Source organism: Balaenoptera physalus (genome assembly GCF_965194825.1).
Source record: "Balaenoptera physalus genome assembly, chromosome: X".
In the NCBI taxonomy this organism is placed as follows: Eukaryota; Metazoa; Chordata; class Mammalia; order Artiodactyla; family Balaenopteridae; genus Balaenoptera; species Balaenoptera physalus.
In genome coordinates this window covers 2,216,106-2,237,731 of record NC_138903.1, presented here as the reverse complement: position 1 = coordinate 2,237,731, position 21,626 = coordinate 2,216,106, and the positions used below count along the sequence as shown (strand labels likewise).

Here is a 21,626-nt window from a genome sequence, read left to right as displayed (position 1 = left end):
CTCTTGATTGGAGACTGGGGCTTCTTTCTGACATGAAAACCTAACTGTCATCCTTTGCTTTCCCGTCCCATCAGTGACTTTCCTTCCTGCCCTCGACAAAATGCAGACTCTCTATGGTGTGCCCACAGCTCCAGGGTGTGTGGTGCCTCAGTTTCCAACTTCCCTGTGTGTCTGTCCCCAGCCTCCTTCGACCACAGATACACCTGGCCAACCCTTCCCATCTTGCTGGGACACACCCCCCTTCTGTGTTCGGTGTTTAGAGGCGGTTCCTCTGCTTCCCACAGGCTCATGACAGTCCAAACGGGAGATGCCCTTTCCAGTGTGTCCAAGACAGGACATTGAAGTGGGTCCTTCTTTGTTTTTTGTTTGTTTGTTTGTTTTTTTGCTGTGGACCATTTTTTAAGTCTTTATTGAATTTGTGACAGTATTGCTTCTGCTTTATGTGTTTGGTGTTTTGGCTGCGAGGCATGTGGGATCTTAGTTCTCCGACCAGGGCTCGAACCCGCACCCCCTGCGCTGGAAGGCGAAGTCTCAACCACCCAATCGCCAGGGAAGTCCCCGAAGTGGGTCCTTGTCCGCATGTATCCACTAAACAAAGAGAAAACCAGTGGGCGGTGAGGTCAATAAAGACGGGTGATCATGAGTTATTGGAGATGTTGCTCGGCGGTGCTAACCGTGGGTCCCATGCCTTTGAGATCCACTACATGCGTGCTTTTCTCGTAGCGATGTGATAAACCTTGCTTTCTGCCCTCAAACTCTTATTTTTTTTATAGACTCGGTGCAAAAGACAGTGTCCTGCAGCTGATGAGAATGGCGGGATGAACAGATTGGCTGATGCAGTTTATCCTGTTTCTGATTTTCTGAACTCAAGAGTTTAATTCCTCTGAGGTCACATGGACCCCCTCCTATCAGCCACAGGCACCAAGCGATGGCCGTAACTGTTTTTGCAATCGTGGTGTCAGGAACCGTTTGAATATTTGCTTAGTTCTGATCATTAATAATACCCAGCTCTTTACAAATTCTTTCCATATAAGAAACCTCTTAACTGGTAGAGCTTTGAAGCAAAGATGTATCGGAGGAATTTTTTTTCTTCCTTTCGATAGTTATTTGATTTTGGTGATTTGGAGAAGGAAAGTGGCATCAGGGCCCTCAGGATTTGTGTTTGTTTTATAGCCATAATTTCTATTTGTTATGGGTGCCTTTATTTGAAAACTATTGCTTCTTAAGCACGCTGATGACAGATCACTTTTGCGTGTGATCTACATAGGTAGAAATGACTTATCCGCTTAATGTACAGTGGCTTTCTTAGGTATGATGGTTTGTTGAAGTTTTGTTTGATTTCATTAGATATTTGTGGAACAAACATCTTCATCCATCTTTATCGGTCGGTATAGTTCTCCCCACTCTATCCCTTGTTTGTGACATTTGAGATTGTGGTACTGTGATTTATCATAAGAAATATTTATTTGGTCTTCTTCCCAGTTGCTGGCACAGAGTTCCTAAAACGCTTGAAATTTCCTAAGTGTTGAGAGCCATAAAGGGGTCTTTTGTTAGGTTAAAGGGGTGGCTCTTGGAAAGCCCCCGGTCACCTGTGGCTGGGGGCTGGTTACCAGGGGAACCAACCATTAGAGGGTGGAACTGTCAGTCCCACCCTGACCTTGGGAAGCGGAGGGGGGCTGGAGGTTGAGTTCACTTCCCAACGGCCAGTGAGTGAATCAGACCTATGTAATGAAGCCTCTGTAAAACCCCAAAAAGATAGGGTTCAGAGAGCTTCCGTGTAGAGATTTGGGGAGAGTGCAGCCTGGAGAGGGTGTCGGGGTCCCCTGCCCCCTCCCCAAATCGCACCCTCTGCGTCGGTCCCATCTGGCTGTTTCTGAGTTAGGTCCTCTTGTAATAAACCGGTGATCTAGTGCGTAAATGTTCCTCTGACTTCTGTGAGCCATTCTAGCAGATTAAACCCAAGGAGGGGTCATGGCAACCTTCCACCTGCAGCCGGTCGGTCAGAAGCACAGGTGACCACCTGCGCTTGCCGTTGGGGTCTTGTGGGACTGAGCCCTTTACCCCGTGGGGTCTGGTGCTAACTCTGAGTGCATGGTACCAGAACTGAGTTGAATTCTAGGACACCCAGCTGGTATCCGAGAATGGCTTGACGTGTGAGGAATTGGGAGCCGGATAATAGACACTTCACCCTCAGTTGCTTCCTATATCGGTCGACCTACCCGTGGGTGAAATTGCAGTTCCCCTGGAGCCCGGGTGACGGAAAGAGAGACTGTGACCCCGGCCTCCTTCCCGACTCACCTGGTGTCCGGCCACGCTGTTTTTCGGGACTGACGCACTCCACTCACTTGCTGCACCCTGAAAGTTACCTCATTCCCCCCTCCTCACCCCATCTGGGTCCTGTCCTCATGTCCCCGCGTTGTTCATTATCTGATGCCCCTGAGACTTGAGGTGAGCTTGCCTTGGAACCTTGTGACGCATTGTTCTCCAGAGTTGAGAATACGTCAGGGCAGGTTCTTATCCTGATGGTGGGTGTGTGGGAGCAGTTACGGAAGATACGCAAAGAATGAGTTGCCTAGCAGCTCACTGATGACCTCTGGGTGGGTGTATATGTGTGTGTGTGTGTGTGTGTGTGTGTGCGCGCATTGGAGCAGAGGAGAGAGAAGAGAGAGGCTTATATATATTTCTCCTGCCTTTTCAACCCAATTCACAGCTGTAGAAAATGGTAGTGCCCTTGCTTAGATACGATTGACCGTGTCACGTCTTCTTAAGGGCTCAGTGCGGCCCCGAAATCCCAGAATACCAGGCCTTTCCGGATGAGTTCCAGCTAGGTTGGCCATCCGCCCTGCCCCAGAGAAACTCAGCAAGTCACCAGTTTACGTAGAGGTTCCGTGTACAAGTTCACCAGTCAGGTGTCAGGATCCTAGAACAGCGGTCGCCAACCTTTCTGGCCCCGGGGACCGGTTTTGTGGAAGACAGTTTTTCCACGGAAGGTGTGTGTGTATGGTGGGCTTCAGGTGGTAATGCGAGCGATGGTGAGTGATGGGTGGCGGCAGATGAAGTCATGGGGAGCAGCTTATCTCCTGCTATGCGGCCCGGTTCCTAACAGGACGCGGACCAGTACCGTGGCCTGGGGGTTGGGGACCCCTGCCCTAGAACGCATTTCCCCGTCAGAACCGCAAAGCCCTGGCTGGGTTCTAACCTCGCCCACAAAACACAGCGAGGCTGTCGTGCGTTTGGGATACTGTGCGCTTCTATTCAAGCATCACGGCACAGAACGTCCTTGCCATACACATCGGTATGTGGACCGGAGAAGGAGGGTGGGCGGCCCAAAGATAACAGCTCATCTCGATTTTAAACGATGGAAGGAAGATGGGCGTCTGGTCAGACGATTTCTCCAGAAAGTCACGTCGGGGAGGAAGACATTTTCCTTACCCTTCTAGGCTCTTCTGGCTGGTCTAAGGATGAAATGGACGTGAGAAAGATGAACAGGAGAAAGTCACACAAAAGTTGAATCCCCTGGACTCACGGGAGAGACCCAGGAAAACGGAGTCACTCACAAAAATGGTCCAGACCCTCATCTTAAATGCTGTCATCTTCAGCTAAAGACGAAAGAGCCTGTTGGGGTAGTGGCTTGGGACTTCAGAGGGGAGGGAGGCCGTTGACATGGAGACGGAAAAGAAGAAGGTTGGTAAACAAGTGTTTGCTGCGCCTGCAGAGACAGTGGGACACAGGGTGGCCCCAGATCTCCAGACCCTGCTGTTTCCCCGCCACGGGTGACCCGTGTCACGGGCAGACGTCTCTGGTGAGGATAGAGATTCCAGGAGCTGCTTCTCCGTCTAAATTCTTTTAGGCTCTTAGCGAGAAGGTCAGAGTTTCTTTGTTGGGTCTTTGGGCCTTGATTGTTTTCAGCTCGAAATAATCCGCGTGACAAAGAGATACTTCGGGGGGCAAAGTTGTCTTCCACGCCAGTAGCGATAGCCACAAGCCGCAACCCCAAAGCCCTCTACCTGCGTCCTGTGTTCCCTCAAGTCTCAGCACTGCACATCTTGAGCCTTTGAGCTGTAAGATGTGAGAAGGGGAACAGGACAGAGACGCACGGCTGTCAGGAACTGGGAGAGAAGCAGCGCCCAGACGTGGCCGCCACTGTGCTTCTCACAGACAGGATCCCGGGCCGTCTCTGACTCCGAGAGACAGACGTCAACGAGGAACACCGAGAAAGAATGGCATGTATAACAACCCTATCGGAGGGTAGCCGTCATCCCCCAACTGCACCCGTCATCCCCCAACTGCACCCGTCATCCCCCAGCTGCACCCGTCGTGCAAAGAGCCTGCACGTGTAAACGCGCACGTAGAGAAAGCCTTTTGTAACGTGTGGCCCATATTGTGCGAAGACATATAAACCGTAGTGCTTAACAAAACAGCCGTTCATTTGAACATCAGAATAGTGTGTTGTCCTTTTTTAAAAGGCTTCCCTTTGGCATAGAGAAGATATTCACATCTACGACGGGGGGCATTTTTCCTCTCTGCAGCCCATCTTTTTTTTTTTCAAATTTGACCGCACGCACCACAAGGCTTGCGGGGATCTTAGTTCCCCAACCAGGAATTGAATCCGTGCCCTCGGCAGTGAAAGCGCCAAGTCCTGACCACTGGACCGCCCGGGAAGTGTCCCCCATCTTTTTATTTAGTGCATAAACTTATACCTTCCTGACCACTGCCGCACTTGGTTATTGCTTTGTGATTTTCCTTCCAGCTAGTTTTTGGGTCATTGCAAACTCTCTCCTCCAATGCTCTGTGGATATATTGACACGGTTTATTACAGGCAGATCTCAGAGATAACGGTGGGTTCTGTTCCAGAGCACCACAGTAAAGCAAATAGCACTGTAAAGCGAGTCACACAAAGTTTTTGGTTTCCCAGCGCATCTCAAAGTTATGTTTACGCTGGACTGTAGTCTGTTAAGTATGCAATACCGTTATGTCTAAAAAAGCAATGTGGGTGCCGTAGTGAAAAACACTTTATTGGTAAAAATGGCTTACCATCCTGTGAGCCTTCCGTGACTTGCTCTTTTGCGATAGAAACACCCAAAATCACAGATCGCCACACTAATGAAAAGGTTTGAAGTATTGCGAGAATTACCAAAACGGGACCCAGACACACAAAGTGAGCAAATGGTGTTGGAAAAATGGTGCCCGTAGAGTTGCTCGCGGAACAGCGTTGTCACAGACCTTCCACTTGTTAAAAATGCGGTGTGTGCAAAGCACACTGAAACGAGGTGTGCCTGTACTTTTCTTTATTTTTTTGGAAGCAGGCAAGACCATCTGGTGGATGGTGCCCTGAGCACCGCCCCCCTGCCCCCCCCACAAGGATGCCGGGTCCTCCGCGCATCCTTTGTGTTCACGGAAGCCCAGATGGACGCAGCTCTTTGGGACCAGCCTGGGAGGGCAGCACAGTGTCCTGAGCAGAGAAGATGTCCGGGCTGGGGCGTCGCGGATCAGGTACCGTTGGCACGGTAGCCTGACGTTGGTTCACATCATCCTCTGTGTGTCCCGATCCTGCAGGGGGACCTTTATGTGCTTGTGCGTCAGTCACGCTTCTGTGTCCTAAATCCGCTCAAAAACAAGAGCCCTTGCTTCCAAAGAGCGTTCCTCTTTTTCTCTACATCTTTTTCTTTTTTTTTTAACATCTTTATTGGCGTATAACTGCTTTACAATGGTGTGTTAGTTTCTGCTGTATCACAAAGTGAATCAGCTATACATGTCTACGTTTCCTTTACAGGCAAACTTTCTTCTCCATCAGTGCGTATCTCCCCAGGATGTAGTTGTTGCTTTTCCTCTTTGCCATGACCTCTAAAATTCATTCAGGACTCTGTCTTCTTCTCGCATCCATATTCTTCTTTTCTCCTCGGTTTCTCGCTGCTGCCTTTTCTTCCGTGAACAGAGCCGATCAACGCCTTTCTAGGGATGATGTGTCTCTTCTGACTCTCTGGGGACATCTCCTACCCGTCGTTGCTTAGAAATCTTTTACTTTGGGGTTTTGTGAATGGCCACCTTTCCCAGCAGGCGTCTGGGAGGCCATCGTGAATGGACTGGAAATTTGCAGTCTTGATGACAGCCCTGGGGCCACTGAACCACGTGTGATCCCTGAGGTGTGCCCACCCCGTGTGAGTCTGCTCGGGCTGTGAGACAAGCACCCCAGATGGCGCGGCTGGAGCCGCAGATTTATTAGTGCATGTTTGGGGAGGTTGGAAGTCTTGAGGTCAGGATGTCGGCCTTGTGGGTGCCCTTTGAGACCGTGGAGACGGCCCTCTCCTCCCTGTGTCCTCCCAGGGTCGTCCCTCTGTGTGTGTCTGTGTCCTGATCTCCTCCTCTTATAGGGACACCTGTCCTATGGGATCAGGGCCGCACCCTAGTGACCTCATTGTACCTTCATCCCCTCTTTGAAGACCCCATCTCCAAATCAGTCACATTCGGAGGTCCTGGGGTGAGGACTTAACATATGAATTTGGGGGTTGGGGACACAATTCAGCCCGTAACAAGCTGTTCACCAGTTTATCATCAAAAGCTGGTATTTCCTCTTGGCCATTCTGAGACCTTTGCACATCTACAGGATAGCCATCTCTCAGCATTGTGTCTCCCTGTATCCTAACATCTGCCTGTACCTGAATCTTAACGTCTGCCTATACGTGTCTAAACGTGTGTCTGTACACGTAACGTAACATCATCTGTGCCACATCTTAGCACATCGAATGGGTACCTGTACCCATAACATGGATCTCTGCCAAACCTTAACATGTGTCCACACACGTATCTCGACATCTGTTCACCTATACGAGTATCTTAACATCCACCTAGAGATCGATCTTAACGTGTATTTATACACATGACGTGACATCTGTCTATGCCATGTCTTAACATGTATCTGTACCAATAACATCGCTCTATACCAAGTCTTAACATCGCCCCACACACAGATGCGGGCATCGGTCCGTCTGTATGAGTATCTTAACATCTACCTAGGGATGTATCTTTTTTTACAAAATAATCATCTGTTTATGTGTTGGTTTTTCTGTTCTAATACCTATAGACGTATCTTAACATCGATCTCTACCAAATCTTAACATCTGTCCACACACATGTCTTGCGTCTGTCCGTGTATATGAGTATCCTAACATGGACCTAGAGATATATCTTTTTTTTAAAAGATTAATTGAAGTAGAGTTGATTTACAATGTCGTGTTAATTTCTGCCGCACAGCAAAGTGATTCCGTTATACGTATATTTGCATTCTTTATCATATTCTTTTCCATTATGGTTTATTGCAGGAGATTGAATAGAGTTCCCTGTGCTCTACAGTAGGACCTTGTTGTTTATCCATTCTCTATATAATAGTTTGCATCTGCTAACCCCAAACTCCCACTCCATCCCTCCCCCACCACCCTCCCCCTTGGCAACCACAAGTCTGTTCTCTGTGTCTGTGAGTCTGTTTCTGTTTTGTAGATGAGTTCATTTGCGTCTCATTTTAGATTCCACATGTAAGTGATATCATATGGTATTTGTCGTTCTCTGTCTTACTTCACGTAGTATGATCATCTCTTACCTAGAGATATATCTTAACATGACCTGTTCATGTAACACGACCTCCATCTAAGTGCCATCTCAGCATCCGTCCGTCCCTGTCCCTTTCTGTCCATCCGAGCCGCAGCCCTCACTCCCGTTCTGGTCCCGCAGGTTCTGGACGGGGCACGATGACCGCTTCCTGTACATGCTGATGGAGTTCGTGCCAGGTGGTGAGCTCTTCAGCTACCTGCGCAACCAGGGCCGCTTCTCCAGCTCCACCGGGCTCTTCTACTCAGCGGAGATCATCTGTGCGATCGAGTACCTGCACTCCAAGGAGATCGTCTACAGGGACCTGAAGCCGGAGAACATCCTGCTGGATAGAGACGGTCACATCAAGCTCACTGACTTCGGATTCGCCAAGAAACTGGTGGACAAGTAAGTGAACATTTCCCCCGTTTTCCCATCTTCCCGTCCCCTGCCTCTGGCAGCGTGCTCTGTGTCCTCTGCGCTGTGACTTCCTTTTTCTTTAGATTCCACATAGAAGTGATATCGTATGGTATTTGTCTTTCTCTGTGTGACTCACTTCACTCAGTATGACAATCTCCAGGTCCAACCACGGTGCTGCAGATGGCATGATTTCATTCTTTTTCATGGCTGCGTAATATTCCATTTTATATATATATATATATATATATACATATATATATATACACACACACACACACACACACACACACACACACACACATATACATATATATATATATATATATATATATACACACATATACGTATATACCACATCTTTATCCATTCATCTGTCAGTGGACATTGAGGTTGATTCCATGTCCTGGCTATCGTAAACAGTGCTGCAATGAACATTGGGGTGCATGTATCTTTTCGAATTAGAGTTTTCTCCAGATATATGCCCAGGAATGGGATTGCTGGATCACATGGTAGCTCTATCTTTAGTTTTCTGAGGAACCTCCATCCTGTTCTCCATAGTGGCTGCAGCAGTTTACATTCCCACCAACAGTGCACGTGCGTTCCCTTTTCTCCACACCCTCACCAGCTCATGTTACGGCTTGTCTTTCTGATAAGAGCCATTCCGACAGGTGTGAGGGGATAGCTCTCAAGTTAGCTTTCATTTTTCTCGCATGTTCCGTGCACGTACGTGGAGTCCAGGAGCTTTCTCCCCGCACTCTCCCTTCCATTTTCCACTCAGCTCTGCTCCGACAGACCTTCATCTCCTGGGCACCTTCCAAAATTCTGCTGCTGTTGTCACCTGGTTCCTTTTTAGTCCTGGTGGATCCCATGTTGTACAGTTTCCTTCTATCGTTCTTCATTGTCTTTTTGGGAGGGGGCAGAGCTGAATTCCTTTAATCCACCACCTTTGAGCAGGAAGGATTATGCCTTTAAACATTTTGACATCGTCTTTATGTCGGGTTTTTTTTTTAAACTTATATCTTTTCATTTCTTATAACAACAAAACACCAAAAGGGTCCTTTTGCTGAGCAAATGCATGATGAGTTTGACTGTTCTCCTGTGTCAATACAGGTGCAGTACATGCGCTATTTATAAATACGTGTTTGAGATGAATTCCACAATATAGATTTCCAAAAGTGGGATTACTGGGACAAATATTCTGAGAAACATTGTTAGCACCGAAAAGTTGATGTCATGAAGAATAATAAAATAAAATCTTACATAATTCAATATAAAATACCTTTTGGATTAATTCGCCCCAAGGATCCTGAATGCTCTGTTTACCTGGGGAGAAGTGTTTATAATGAACGTGTATCATCCTATAATTTAGAGCTTAGAAAAGGACAGCATGTGGGATAAGTAAGGCTGATGTACTTGCAAAGCCGTATGTGTTGCGTTTTCACGACTCTTTTAGTTTATAAACAGCACGCTCTTTCTACTGGGAACGACGCTGCCCGAGATGTAGAGAATAAAAGTGTTAACTGTTAGTGTTTTAAATCCCATGCAGTTAAGCGAGGAAGGCCCCTTACATGAAGCACTGGGGGCTTCTCTCGGGGTCTAAAGGTATGGTTTTGGGTTCAATTCTAGATTTTTATTCCAAAGAAAGGAGTCAGACCCTAAGTGGCTAAAGCTGGGGCCAGGGGCAGGGTTGGTGGGGGGAAATAGAACTTGCTTATTTTCCATGTTGGCAGTCTCTCATCCTTTACGTCACACATTTGTTTTCTAGGTTTTTGCTTTGTTTTGGTTTGGGTTGATTTTGCTGTGGTTTTGTTTTATTGTTGTTTTTTAATCCTCTGAGAAAACGTAAGCTTTTCTCCCTGTATCCCCAATTGCCCACCCCATCAGCTGATACAATTAGGCGTTGAGTAGACACACCCAGACAGAGGGGGAGACACAATGGACTCTACTTTTTCTTTCTTTTTTCAAAAATGTGTTTTATTAAAAAAAAAAAAAAAAAAAAAATGTGTTTTATTGAAGTAGAGTTGATTTACAATGTTGTGTTTATTTCTGCTGTGCAGCAAAGTGATTCCGGTTCTACATATATATGCATTCTTTCTCATATTCTTTTCCATGATGGTTTATCCCAGGAGATTGAATAGAGTTCCCTGGGCTCTACAGTAGGACCTTATTGTTTATGCGTCCTATATACACTAGTTTGCATCTGCTAACCCCAGACCCCCACTCCATTCCTCCCCCACCCCCCTCCCGCTTGGCAACTACCAGTCTGTTCTTTATGGCGGTGTGGACTCTACTTTTTCTGATACCGTCACAGCTGCTGATAATACCTGCTGTCATACAGCACTTCATTTCAACGGACCAAAGATGTATGTTTTGTTCCTCCGGACAATTTTAGTAATTTAAGTTCCTAAAATTTCTGTCTAGAGTAGTGCTGTCCAATACAAGTCCAACGCGGACCTCGTGTCTTACTTCACATTTTTTTTTTTTTTTTAATTATTTATTTATTTATTTATTTCTGGCTGTGTTGGGTCTTCGCTTCTGTGCGAGGGCTTTTCTTTCTAGTTGCGGCAAGCGGGGGCCACTCCTCATCGCGGTGCGCGGGCCTCACCATCGCGGCCTCTCCCGTTGCGGAGCACAGGCTCCAGAGGCGCAGGCCCAGCAGTTGTGGCTCACGGGCCCAGCCGCTCCGCGGCACGTGGGATCCTCCCAGACCAGGGCTCGAACCCGCGTCCCCTGCACCGGCAGGCAGACTCTCAACCACTGCGCCACCAAGGAAGCCCCTTACTTCACATTTTTAAGTAGCCGTGTTTTTAAAGGTAAAACAGGTACAGATTATTTTGTTCATAAAGTCGATTTAATTCAGTATATCCCGAATAGGATCGCTTCAACGTATCATCAGTATCAGCACTGAGAGACTTTACGTGAAGTTTTGCAACTGAGGTTTTGAAATTCCATGTGCCTTTTGTCCTTTGGTGCGTGCGTCTCAGGGAGGGTGCTAAATGTTCATCAGAAACACTTGATCTGTATTTAGCGTCCGTAACACTTAACAGCTGGAAAAAAAAGTAGATTCACGTGCCCAAGCTCTCCAGAAATAGTTAAAAGTTTTTCAGTCGCTGCATCGAGTATGGGTTGTTAAATTGAATGTTCAAATTAATTAAAATTGGATTAGAATTTCAGTACCTCTGTACTTTTAAAAGTGCTCAGATGCCACATGCAGCCAGTAACTCCCATCTTGGGAAGTAGACCTGGAAAATACACCCGTAGCGTCCTATTCCGTGACGAGATGGGGTTGGTTCAGGTGATACCTGTGTCCCTCACGTCGTAGAAACAGCCCCATTTGTGGGAAACGATTTGGGAGCTGTTGTATACTAAATGATTCATCTCTGATGGTTTTTAGAGAAGGGCTATCCTAGGATTGCTTTTATGATGCAGTTATTTTTTTTTAATTAATTTTTATTGGAACATGGTTGCTTTACAGTGTTGTGTTGGTTTCTGCTGTACAGCAAAATGAATCAGCTATACATACACCTATATCCCCTCATTTTTGGATTCACTTCCCATTTAGGTCACCACAGAGCACTGAGTAGAGTTCCCTGAGCTATACAGTAGGTTCTCATTAGTTATCTATTTTATACATAGTATCAATAGTGTATATATGTCAATCCCAATCTCCCAATTCATCCCATCCCCCTCCTTCCCCCTTGGTATCCATACATTTGTTCTCTACGTCTGTGTCTCTATTTCTGCTTTGCAGATAAGTTCATCTGTATCATTTTTCTAGATTCCACATATATGCATTAATCTACGATGTTTGTTTTTCTGACTTACTTCACTCTGTATGACAGTCTCTAGGTCCATCCATGTCTCTACAAATGACCCAGTTTCATTCTAGGATGCTGTTAAATGCAATCTGATTTTCCCCTATAGAATTTCTTCTATTGCATGGCTAAGAATAAAATGGGATGGTTTTACGTAGAAGAGTGTGAAGACTTTATATAGTTTTAAAAATTGGTTTTATGGCCTTGGTGCTGCCCCCTATTGGTAACATATGGTATATAGTCCACCTGGTAGTTTTTTGGGATTTTTTTAATCATTTTATTTGGAAGCCCTGATTCAAACAAACCACCAATAAAATGTTTCACAAATTCACTCGGTGATAAGTTTGGCCAACCATCATCATTTTACAGCTGAGAAATCTGAGGCCCTGAGAGGTAAGGTGGTTTGCGTGCAACCCCACAATTGCCAGCTGGTAGTACCTTATGGCTTCCAGGTTAAATTTATTTCCCTTACCAGGAGCCTCTGTTATCGGAAGCACCTCAGAGGGGCAGTTAGGAATGAAGAGTGGATATGGGGACCACTTGCCTCTGCTGGACCCCTGTGTCTGCCACTCTCCAGCTGGTGAGATTGAGTACATTGTAATCACCCCGTGTGCCTTGGTTTTGCTCATCTGCGTAATGAGAATTGTTCCTACCCTGTAGGGCGATTGGTAACAATGGATGGGTCTGCTCATTGGAAAGGATTTCCTAAGAACGGTTCCTATCATGTAGTAAGCATTGAGTAGACAGTAGGTGCTTCTGACTTTATCATGCCCACCCTCACATCATCGTCATCACCAACATCCCCACCACTGTCATCACCATCGTCATCTCCATAGTTATCACCTTCATCTCCATCACCACCGTCATCATCACCATCATTATCACCATCATCACCATCATCACCACTATCACCATCACCATCATCACCACCATCATCACCATCATCGCCACCATCATCACCATCATCATCATCACCATCATCACCACCACCATCATCATCATCACCATCATCACCACCATCATCACCATCATCACCACCACCATCATCACCATCATCACCATCATCACCACTATCATCACCACCACCATCACCACCATCATCACCATCATCACCACCATCATCATCATCACCATCATCACCACCATCATCACCATCATCACCACCATCATCATCATCACCATCATCACCACCATCATCACCATCATCACCACCGTCATCATCATCACCATCATCACCATCATCACCACCATCATCACCACCATCACCACCATCATCATCACCATCACCACCATCATCACCATCATCATCACCATCATCACCATCATCACCACCATCATCATCATCACCATCATCACCACCATCATCACCACCATCATCATCACCATCATCACCACTATCATCACCATCATCACCAACATCATCACCATCATTATCGCCATTATCACAATCGCCATCATCAACATCAACGTTGTAATGACCGTCGTCATCATCGGTGCCATCATCACCATCATCATCTCCATAATTATCACCTTCATCACCAGCATCACCATCATCACCATCATCACCATCAACTTCATGATCACCACCATTGCTCTGGACTGAACTTGTGTTCCTTCAAAATTCATGTCTTGAAGCTCCAACCCCCATTGTGGCTGTATTTGGAGATCATGTTGTTCAGAAGTAATTAAGGTCAAATGAGGTCATGACAGTGGGATCCTAATCCCATAGGATTGGTGACCTTATAAGAAATGTATTTCTTCCAGTTCTGGAAGTCCATGAGCAGGATGCTGGCTGATTTGGTTCCTGGTGAGGCTCTCTTCCTGGCTTGTAGGTGGCCTCCTTCTAATACAGTAGAGAGATCTCTCTCTCTTCCTCTTCTTTGAAGGACACGAGTCATTGGATTAGTCCCAGTCTTAACCTGATTACATCTGCAAGACCCTATTTCCAAATACATTCACGGGTACCGGAGTCTAGGACTTTTGTGGGGGGAACACAATTCAACTCAGTGGGGATACAGTGAAAGGCAGTAGGGAGTAGGAACACATGAGCAATGGGACATCTATTTTACAGAGCATACTTGGATAACGGTCTCCCACCCGCAGTTGTGGTGGAACTGGTAACAGTGAGAAAACTGAGAACGGCGGGTGTCACTTTGCCCTCTCTTCAAGAGCCAAGTGAGCAGAAACGATAAGACCAGGGACATCGATAATTCACAGCCTGGACCAGCATTCTCCCAGTAACATCCACCACTGTCTGTCTTGTCTTAACATATTTACTGCAGTGTGAAGTTCTTTCTAGCAATTTATGACTCTACATCCAAGAAGCATGGGGGCTTTTTGCAGGAAGCTTTTTTAAGTATAAAGAGAATTCTCTTAAAAGGAGAAGACTGCTTCCACCTTGCAATAATCGTCTGCTATGAACCTGGGGGTACAAATGTTTGTTAGAGCCCTGCTTTCAATTCTTTGGGGGCATTAACCAAGGACTGAAGTTTCTGGGACTTAAGGAAATTCTCTTTAACTTTTTAGGGAACTGCAGTACTGTTTGAAATCTAAGGCTTTAAGAACGTTTACTGCAGTCTGAAGCTCTTTCTAGCAGTTTATGCCTCTCTACATCCGAGAAGCCTGGGGGCTTTTTGGAGAAAGCTTTTACTTGAATGAGGGGTCAGGCTACCTGAGTTTACTGAGAAACTGGAAAGTCATAGAGCCTTCGATCTGTGCCCCATACCCCAGGATGAAGCGAGGGAGAGACTCACCTTTCCACATGTAAGCGGAGACACCACAGCTAACACAGATAGAATTATCTGCACCCACCTCCACCTGGTGAGGACATGAGCTAAGCACCAGGCTTCCAGCTAGATTCAGGCAACCGTGGATGTGCCCCACCTGGGAATACAGCATTAACGGGCCAGTACCGGATCGTTCAGCAGAATTAAAGGATTTCATGAGCCAAAGCAATGAGGGTTGACTTTGAGTTGACTCAGCTGGGTGTGGCGGGAAGAAAGGCGCTCCTAAGCTTAAGTCTTGGGGACAGGAAACTCCTAGCTGGACCGCCAGGTGGTTCTGTGCACCCTGACGGGATGTCACTTGAAAAAGCCCAGCAGGTAGTGTGAGCCCCTTCCCGCTCGACTCCGTGTGGGAAGAACCCACGTCTCCCATCTGCTTTCCTTTCTGGAACTTAACGGCCACCTGCTGCACCCGAATTCCTGGCTGGTTACCGGACCATACAGTCTCTATCTGCGCCAATGCAACGTGACCCCATTCCTTCCATAGGATTTGAAATTGGAATGGTACTTTGTATCACAAGGGGTTCTAGGGAAATGGGAAAGAGTCTATCGTGTGAAAAAAGAATCAGAGATCGGGAATGGAGAGGTGTCATGGGGAAGGGAAGCAGGGACCCAAGAGCACCTTTGGGTGGGTTCCTGGAGAGAGCTGAAGACCCCCGCCCAAGACCCCCAGCACTCCAGTGGACCTGGGGAGGGCTCGGGCCAGATGCACTGCTTACACAGCAGGGTCAGCGTGAGCTCGATGATGGGCAGAGAGAGAGAGAGAGTGGGCAAACATATCAGTGAGCACACACTGTTGCTTTCTTTACATTAAACCTGCAAGGTAAGGGTTTCTTCTGTCCGTGCTTCATCATTGCATCTCTTGTTGGAGGAGTTCTTTGCAAAGGATATTTTCTCCCTCCTAAGATGCCGTTCCTTTCTGCCAGTCTACAGACAGGTGCCAGACACGACGGCAACACTAGGCAGCCCGGGCACACGTGGTCTGGACCTGGGCTGCAGCCCGGAGCTGCTAAGTGGCTGTCCCAGCGACATGCTCCTTGGCAGGAGCGTGCCAGCTGGACGTGATTCACACACGGCTCTGTCTGGACGTACTGGTCCCGGATCCTTTCCAAACCCGCCCTTGGTCCAGCTTCTGCCGAGGTGCTGGCTACCTTACCTTGACTCTGGGTATCAGACACCTGTTCCTGGATCTCCCGCCCATGGGGACACCCTCCTTTCTTAGCCTCCTCTGTCTCCGCACTTTATAAAAGTTTAATTGTGGCAAAGTATAGATAGCATCAAAGATACCATCTTAACCAATTTTAAGCGTAAAATTCAGTGTATTAATTACATTCAGAACGAGGTACAGCCGTCCCCCCCCATCCATCTCCAGAACTCTTTTCTTCTTGCAGAACTGAAACTCTGTCCCCATTAAAATGTGCCAGCTCCCCTGCTCCCTCACCCTCAGCGCCTGGACCCACCATCTACTTTCTGTCTCTCTGAATATGACTCCTCTAGGGGCCCCATGTAAGTGGAATCATTAGGTATTTTTCCTTTTCACTGAGCATGATATCTTCAAGGTTCTTCCATGTTGTAGCAGGTGTCAGAATTCCCTTCCTTTTCAAGGCCGAATAGTATTCCATAGTCTGGATGTATTACATTTTGTTTATTCATCCATGAGGGACACTTGGGTTGCTTCTCTCTTTTGGCTGTTGTGAACAGTGCTGTTATGAACACACGTGTACAAGTATCTCTTCAAGACCCTGCTTTCATGTCTCGTGGGTATATGCCCAGGAGTGGGATTGCCGGATCATAACGGTGATTCTATTTTTAGTTTTTTAAGGAACCTCCATACTGTTCTCCATAGTGGCTGCACCATTTTACATTCCCACCTACAGTGTAGGAGGGTTCCCTTTTCTCCACATCCCCGTCACCACTGGTTTTCTGTTTTTTTGATAGTAGCCATCTGCATGGGGTGAAGTGGTCACCTCTGCACTTTTGACTCTTTCCTCCCGCCGATCACAGAGCAAAGTCACCCGGAGAAGCTGAAGTTCTTCCTCACGGAAACCCCACCGCATCCCCTTTCTGAGCTGTAGCTGCTTGTCTGCGTGACATGATGTCACCTCCCCAAGCCTGAGGGGGCAACTAGGGGGTCAGCCTGTTTAAAGAGATAAACGTGGACGTCATTCTGACAATTTTCTGGACCTCCAAAGATGTGTTTCCAAATGTTTTGTTTCTCTGGCCATCATTTAGCTTGTAGCCCATCACATGACACAAGTTATAATACGCGGTGTGGAGTGTGAAAACCCCAGGTGCTTTAGAAGCAGAGGTGAACTGGGTGAGGGCTGATGTGATATGGCCCCCAAGGGGTGGGTGTTTGGCTTCTGGGGCCGCCATAACAAAGTACCACAAACTAAGGGGCTTAACCCAACAGAATGTTACAGCCTCACAGTTCTGGGGGCCAGCGTAGGAAATCAGGGTGTTGCCAGGGCAATGTTCCTTGTAAAGGCTCTAGAAAACCATCTGTTCTGTGCCCCTCTCCTAGCTTTTGGTACCCTCACGTGTTTCTCGGCTTGTAGATAAAGAAGATAGGAGATGTGTATAAAATGGAATATTATTCAGCCACAAAAAAGAAGGAAATCTTGCCATTTGCGACAACGTGGTTGGACCTTGGGGGCATTAAAGTGAGATAAGTCAGTCACAGAAGGACGCATACTGTAGCATCTTATTTAGGTGTGGAATCTAAAAAAGCTGAATTCGAGATCCCACTCCTGGGCATAAAACCAGAAAAGACGGAAACTAATTTAAAAAGATACACGTGCCCCTGTGTTCATAGCAGCACTATTTACAGTAGCCAAGACATGGAAGCAACCTAAGTGTCCATCGACAGATGAATGGACAAAGAAGATGTGGTACACATATACAATGGAATATTACTCAGCCATGAAAAGGAATGAAATAATGCCATTTGCAGGACCATGGGTGGACCTAGAGATTATCGTACTAAGCAAAGTAAGTCAGACAGAGAAAGACAGGTATCATATGATTTCACTTATATGTGGAATCTAAATAAATAATACAAATGATCTTATTTACAAAACAGAAACAGACTACCAGACTCAGAAAACAAACTTATGGTTACCAAACGGGAAAGGGCGGGGGAGGGATAAATTAGGAGTTTGGGATTAACAGATACACACTACTATATATAAAATAGATAACCAACAAGGACCTACTGTATAGCACAGGGAACTATATCCAATATCCTATGATAAACCATAATGGTAAAGAATCTGAAAAAAAAATATGTGTTTAATTGAATCACTTTGCTGTACACCTGGAACTAACACAACATTGTGAATCAACGATACTTTAATTTTTTAAAAAAACAGCTGAACGCATAGAACCAGAGGGTAGGATGGTGGTTGCCAGGGGCAGGGGATGAGCGGAAGGGGAAATGGGTGAAGGTACAAACTTCCAGTTATATGATAAATGTGTTCTGGGGATTTAGCGTTATGTCATGATGACAAACACACACCAAAAACACAAAACAGGCAGATGACATTGATTGCCTTGGACTTTTACCCAATGTAAGAACATGGGATGGAACCAAGCGATTTCCAAATCTTCTTTGTGGTTTAACAGCCTAGCTGTCTAAGTTGCACTTTTGGGAAGAGAAAGTCACCATTCAGACTTTTGCTAAAGGCTCCGATGGAGCTCATAGCTCATGTGTCACAGCAGCATTTTCCCTGGTGTTTCCTTTGATTGCCCTTTGTTTTTTTTTTAAAGATATTTTTGATGTGGACCCTTTTTGAAGTCTTCATTGAATTTGTTACAATATTGCTTCTGTTTTGTTTTGGTTTTTTTGGCCACCAGGCATGTGGGATCTTAGCTCCCCGGCCAGGGATGGAACCTGCACCCCCTGCATTGGAAGGCAAAGTCTTAACCACTGGACCGCCAGGGAAGTCCGTGGTTGCCCTTTTGGATGTTGATCACTATCACTGATCTGTCATACAAAACATGAGCATGACCTTAGCGTGTTATTTTCCTATGCTTTGGACACAGGGTTTTTAAAAATTGAATTTTCCCTCTTTCTTGCCAACGGACTGGAGCACGCAGGGACCTGAGAGGTTGCAGACCTCAAGCAGAGTCTGTCGAACGGGGTCCTGAGGTGTTCAGAGCTGCCTTAAATGCAGCGGGGGGGTGTAAGGGACCAGGTTACCCAATATGTGATCCTTGGGGTGTAGCAGAGAGAAACTATGTGGCTTTAAAAAATTCTGTTAAGATTCGTATAACACAAAATCCACTGTGTTAGCCATTTTAAAGTGAAGAATGCAGTGGCGTTTAGCACATTCACAAGGTTGTACAACCATCACACCTGTTTAGTTCCAGAACATTCTTATCCCTCCCCCAAAAGAAACCCCATACTCATTACCAGTCACTCCCCCTGCCCCTGACAACTGCTAACCTGCTTTCTTTCTCAGTGGATTTGCCTCTTCTGGATATTTCATATAAATAGAATTGTAAAATACCTGTCCTCCTGGGTCTGCTTCTCTCACTGAGCATCGTGTGTTCAAGGTCCTTCCACGTGGTAGCCTGTGTCAGAGCTTTGCTCCTTGTCATGGCTGAGTCATTCCACTGTGTGCATGGACCCCATGCTGTGTATCCGTCATCCACTGATGGCTCTTTATCTTTTTTTTCTAAATTGAGGTATAATTGGCGTATAACATTGTATTAGTCTCGGGTGTACGACATAGTGATTGGATATATGTATCTATTATAAAATGACCTTCCCCAATAACTCTATAATCAACATCCAACACCACACAGCTACAAGTTTTTACTCTTGATGAGAACTTTTCATATCTATTAGCAACTTTCAAATATACAATACAGTATTATTAATTATATAGTCACCACGCCGTATGTTACAACCCCACGACTTAATCTTTCAACTGGAAGTTTGTACCATTTTTATCTTTTCACGGGTGAATTTTTGTTAGCAAAATCCTCCATACTGAGATACACAAATAAAGAGTAAATTAGAAAAAAATCAGTCTTTATTTTCCGCAGGTCATAAAAATTTAGATATTTCAGCAGAAATGTTACAAATTGTAAGTTTTAATTAAACATTGGGGCTTTTTAAAGTAGAAATAGAATTCTCTTAAAAGGAGAAGGAGGCTGCTTCTCCCATCTGTTGTGAAAAAGACAGATCTAAGGCAGCACAGGGAAGGGGTGACCCAAAGTAAAACCAACCACCCAGACACTCAGAAATCTCCGCCTTCTACGCTGGGTCCCGCTTGGCTGGTTGGAATCTCTTGCTTTCAGCCAGCCGTCCTCTAGGTGGGGCTAAAAGCTAAATTTTTTGCAAGTCTCAACTCCTGGGGAGAAAAGCCTTTCCAAAGCTCTCCGCCCCGTTTAAACCCCAGACATCCCAGAGCCCCTTAACCTGAGGATTTCCAAAAGCCACCACGGATACTAAAATGACCGCGAACCCACAAAAACAGTTCAGACCTTTTGCAGAGCAGGTGGAAAAGACACTTAGCTGTCGCTTTGTGTTTCCTCTGGGAGGACAGAACCAGCTCATTTATTCATAAAGCAGACGTGTGGGTTCCTGAGGGTCCCTCCCTCCAGTCAAGCCTTGAATCCTTTTTCCCATCATGTTACGGGAAAACAGGGACTGGGGGTTTTGCTTTTTCTGAGCAGCGAAGGTAAGCACCGAGAACAAGACACAGCCGTGATAACAGGGCCGTGACTCAGATTCTCTCTTGGTTGCAGAGTGTTGATAAAGGACAAAAGTCAGGGCAGACGAGGCTGCTGTCTTTATCCACGGGGCGAGGGTTTAAGGCATCTTGTTGACCGATTCAGTGACTGTAACGTTCAGTGCTTCTGAGACGCACGCATTGGCCAAGCACAGCTGAGTTTTGTGGACCCCCTTCTCTGCCCACAGGACGTGGACCCTTTGCGGGACCCCCGAGTACCTGGCCCCCGAAGTCATCCAGAGCAAGGGCCACGGGAGAGCCGTGGATTGGTGGGCCCTCGGCATCCTGATATTTGAGATGCTCTCGGGGTGAGTCGCGTTTCCGTGGAGACGTCTCCAGCGAGTCGCGGCCCCACTCGCTGGCCCTGGGGTGCTCGGCCCGCCCCTAGGACGGGGCACTGGGGGTCGGGGGCAGATCCTCGGCGTCGGGGCGCACGGCACTTTCCCGCTGCTCGTGACGGTGATACGAACTGACCGTTCGGCTTGATTTCCCAAGAGTAAAAGCGCAGGCTTGAAGGACCAGCAGGGCACAGCTGTCGCGGTCTTTTATCCTGTCTCCCAAGTGTCCCTGTCTCCCAAGAAAATACTGTTCATCTCCCGCACGGACACTCTGGGGTGACTCCCGGAGCTGGGTAACGTACGTGATGGATAACGCGATTGAGGACGTTATGAACGGAGAGTGTGCCAGAAAGGAAGGAGTGTGTTCTTCCCTGAAATCCCAGACGTGCCTCCGGGGAGGTTAGGAATCACGTTGCCCCTGGTCCAGATAGCCAGGAGTTGGGCTGTTTCTCACGGGGTCGGCCTGATTAAATATTGAAGCGTGGCTCCCGCGTGAGACGTGCGCGATGGACACACGAAGCAGGCATCCCCCTCGCAGAAACCGCACCTGGGGACTCCTCCTCGACGTGTGCGCTCTGCCCACGCTCCCGGGGACTCCCCCCCGACCTGTGCGCTCTGCCCACGCTCCCGGGGACTCCTCCCCGACCTGTGCGCTCTGCCCACGCTCCCGGGGACTCCTCCCCGACCTGTGCGCTCTGCCCACGCTCCCGGGGACTCCCCCCCGACGTGTGCGCTCTGCCCACGCTCCCGGGGACTCCTCCCCGACGTGTGCGCTCTGCCCACGCTCCCGGGGACTCCTCCCCGACGTGTGCGCTCTGCCCACGCTCCCGGGGACTCCTCCTCGACGTGTGCGCTCTGCCCACGCTCCCGGGGACTCCTCCTCGACGTGTGCGCTCTGCCCACGCTCCCGGGGACTCCCCCCCGACCTGTGCGCTCTGCCCACGCTCC

General features: G+C 47.3%; 1 protein-coding gene across 2 annotated transcripts in view; it reads left to right on the top strand.

Annotated features, from left to right (window-relative positions):
• LOC309652458 (cAMP-dependent protein kinase catalytic subunit PRKX) overlaps nt 1-21,626 on the top strand; it is an 87,744-nt gene that overhangs the window by 43,804 nt on the left and 22,314 nt on the right. Inside the window, exons 3-4 of one of the 2 annotated variants that reach the window (XM_082446287.1) lie at nt 7,726-7,989; nt 20,529-20,648. In XM_082446287.1, coding sequence (XP_082302413.1) covers nt 7,726-7,989; nt 20,529-20,648 — 384 coding nt within the window. The remainder of the gene's footprint in view (nt 1-7,725; nt 7,990-20,528; nt 20,649-21,626) is intronic. The other variant, XM_082446286.1, reaches the window with a different exon arrangement.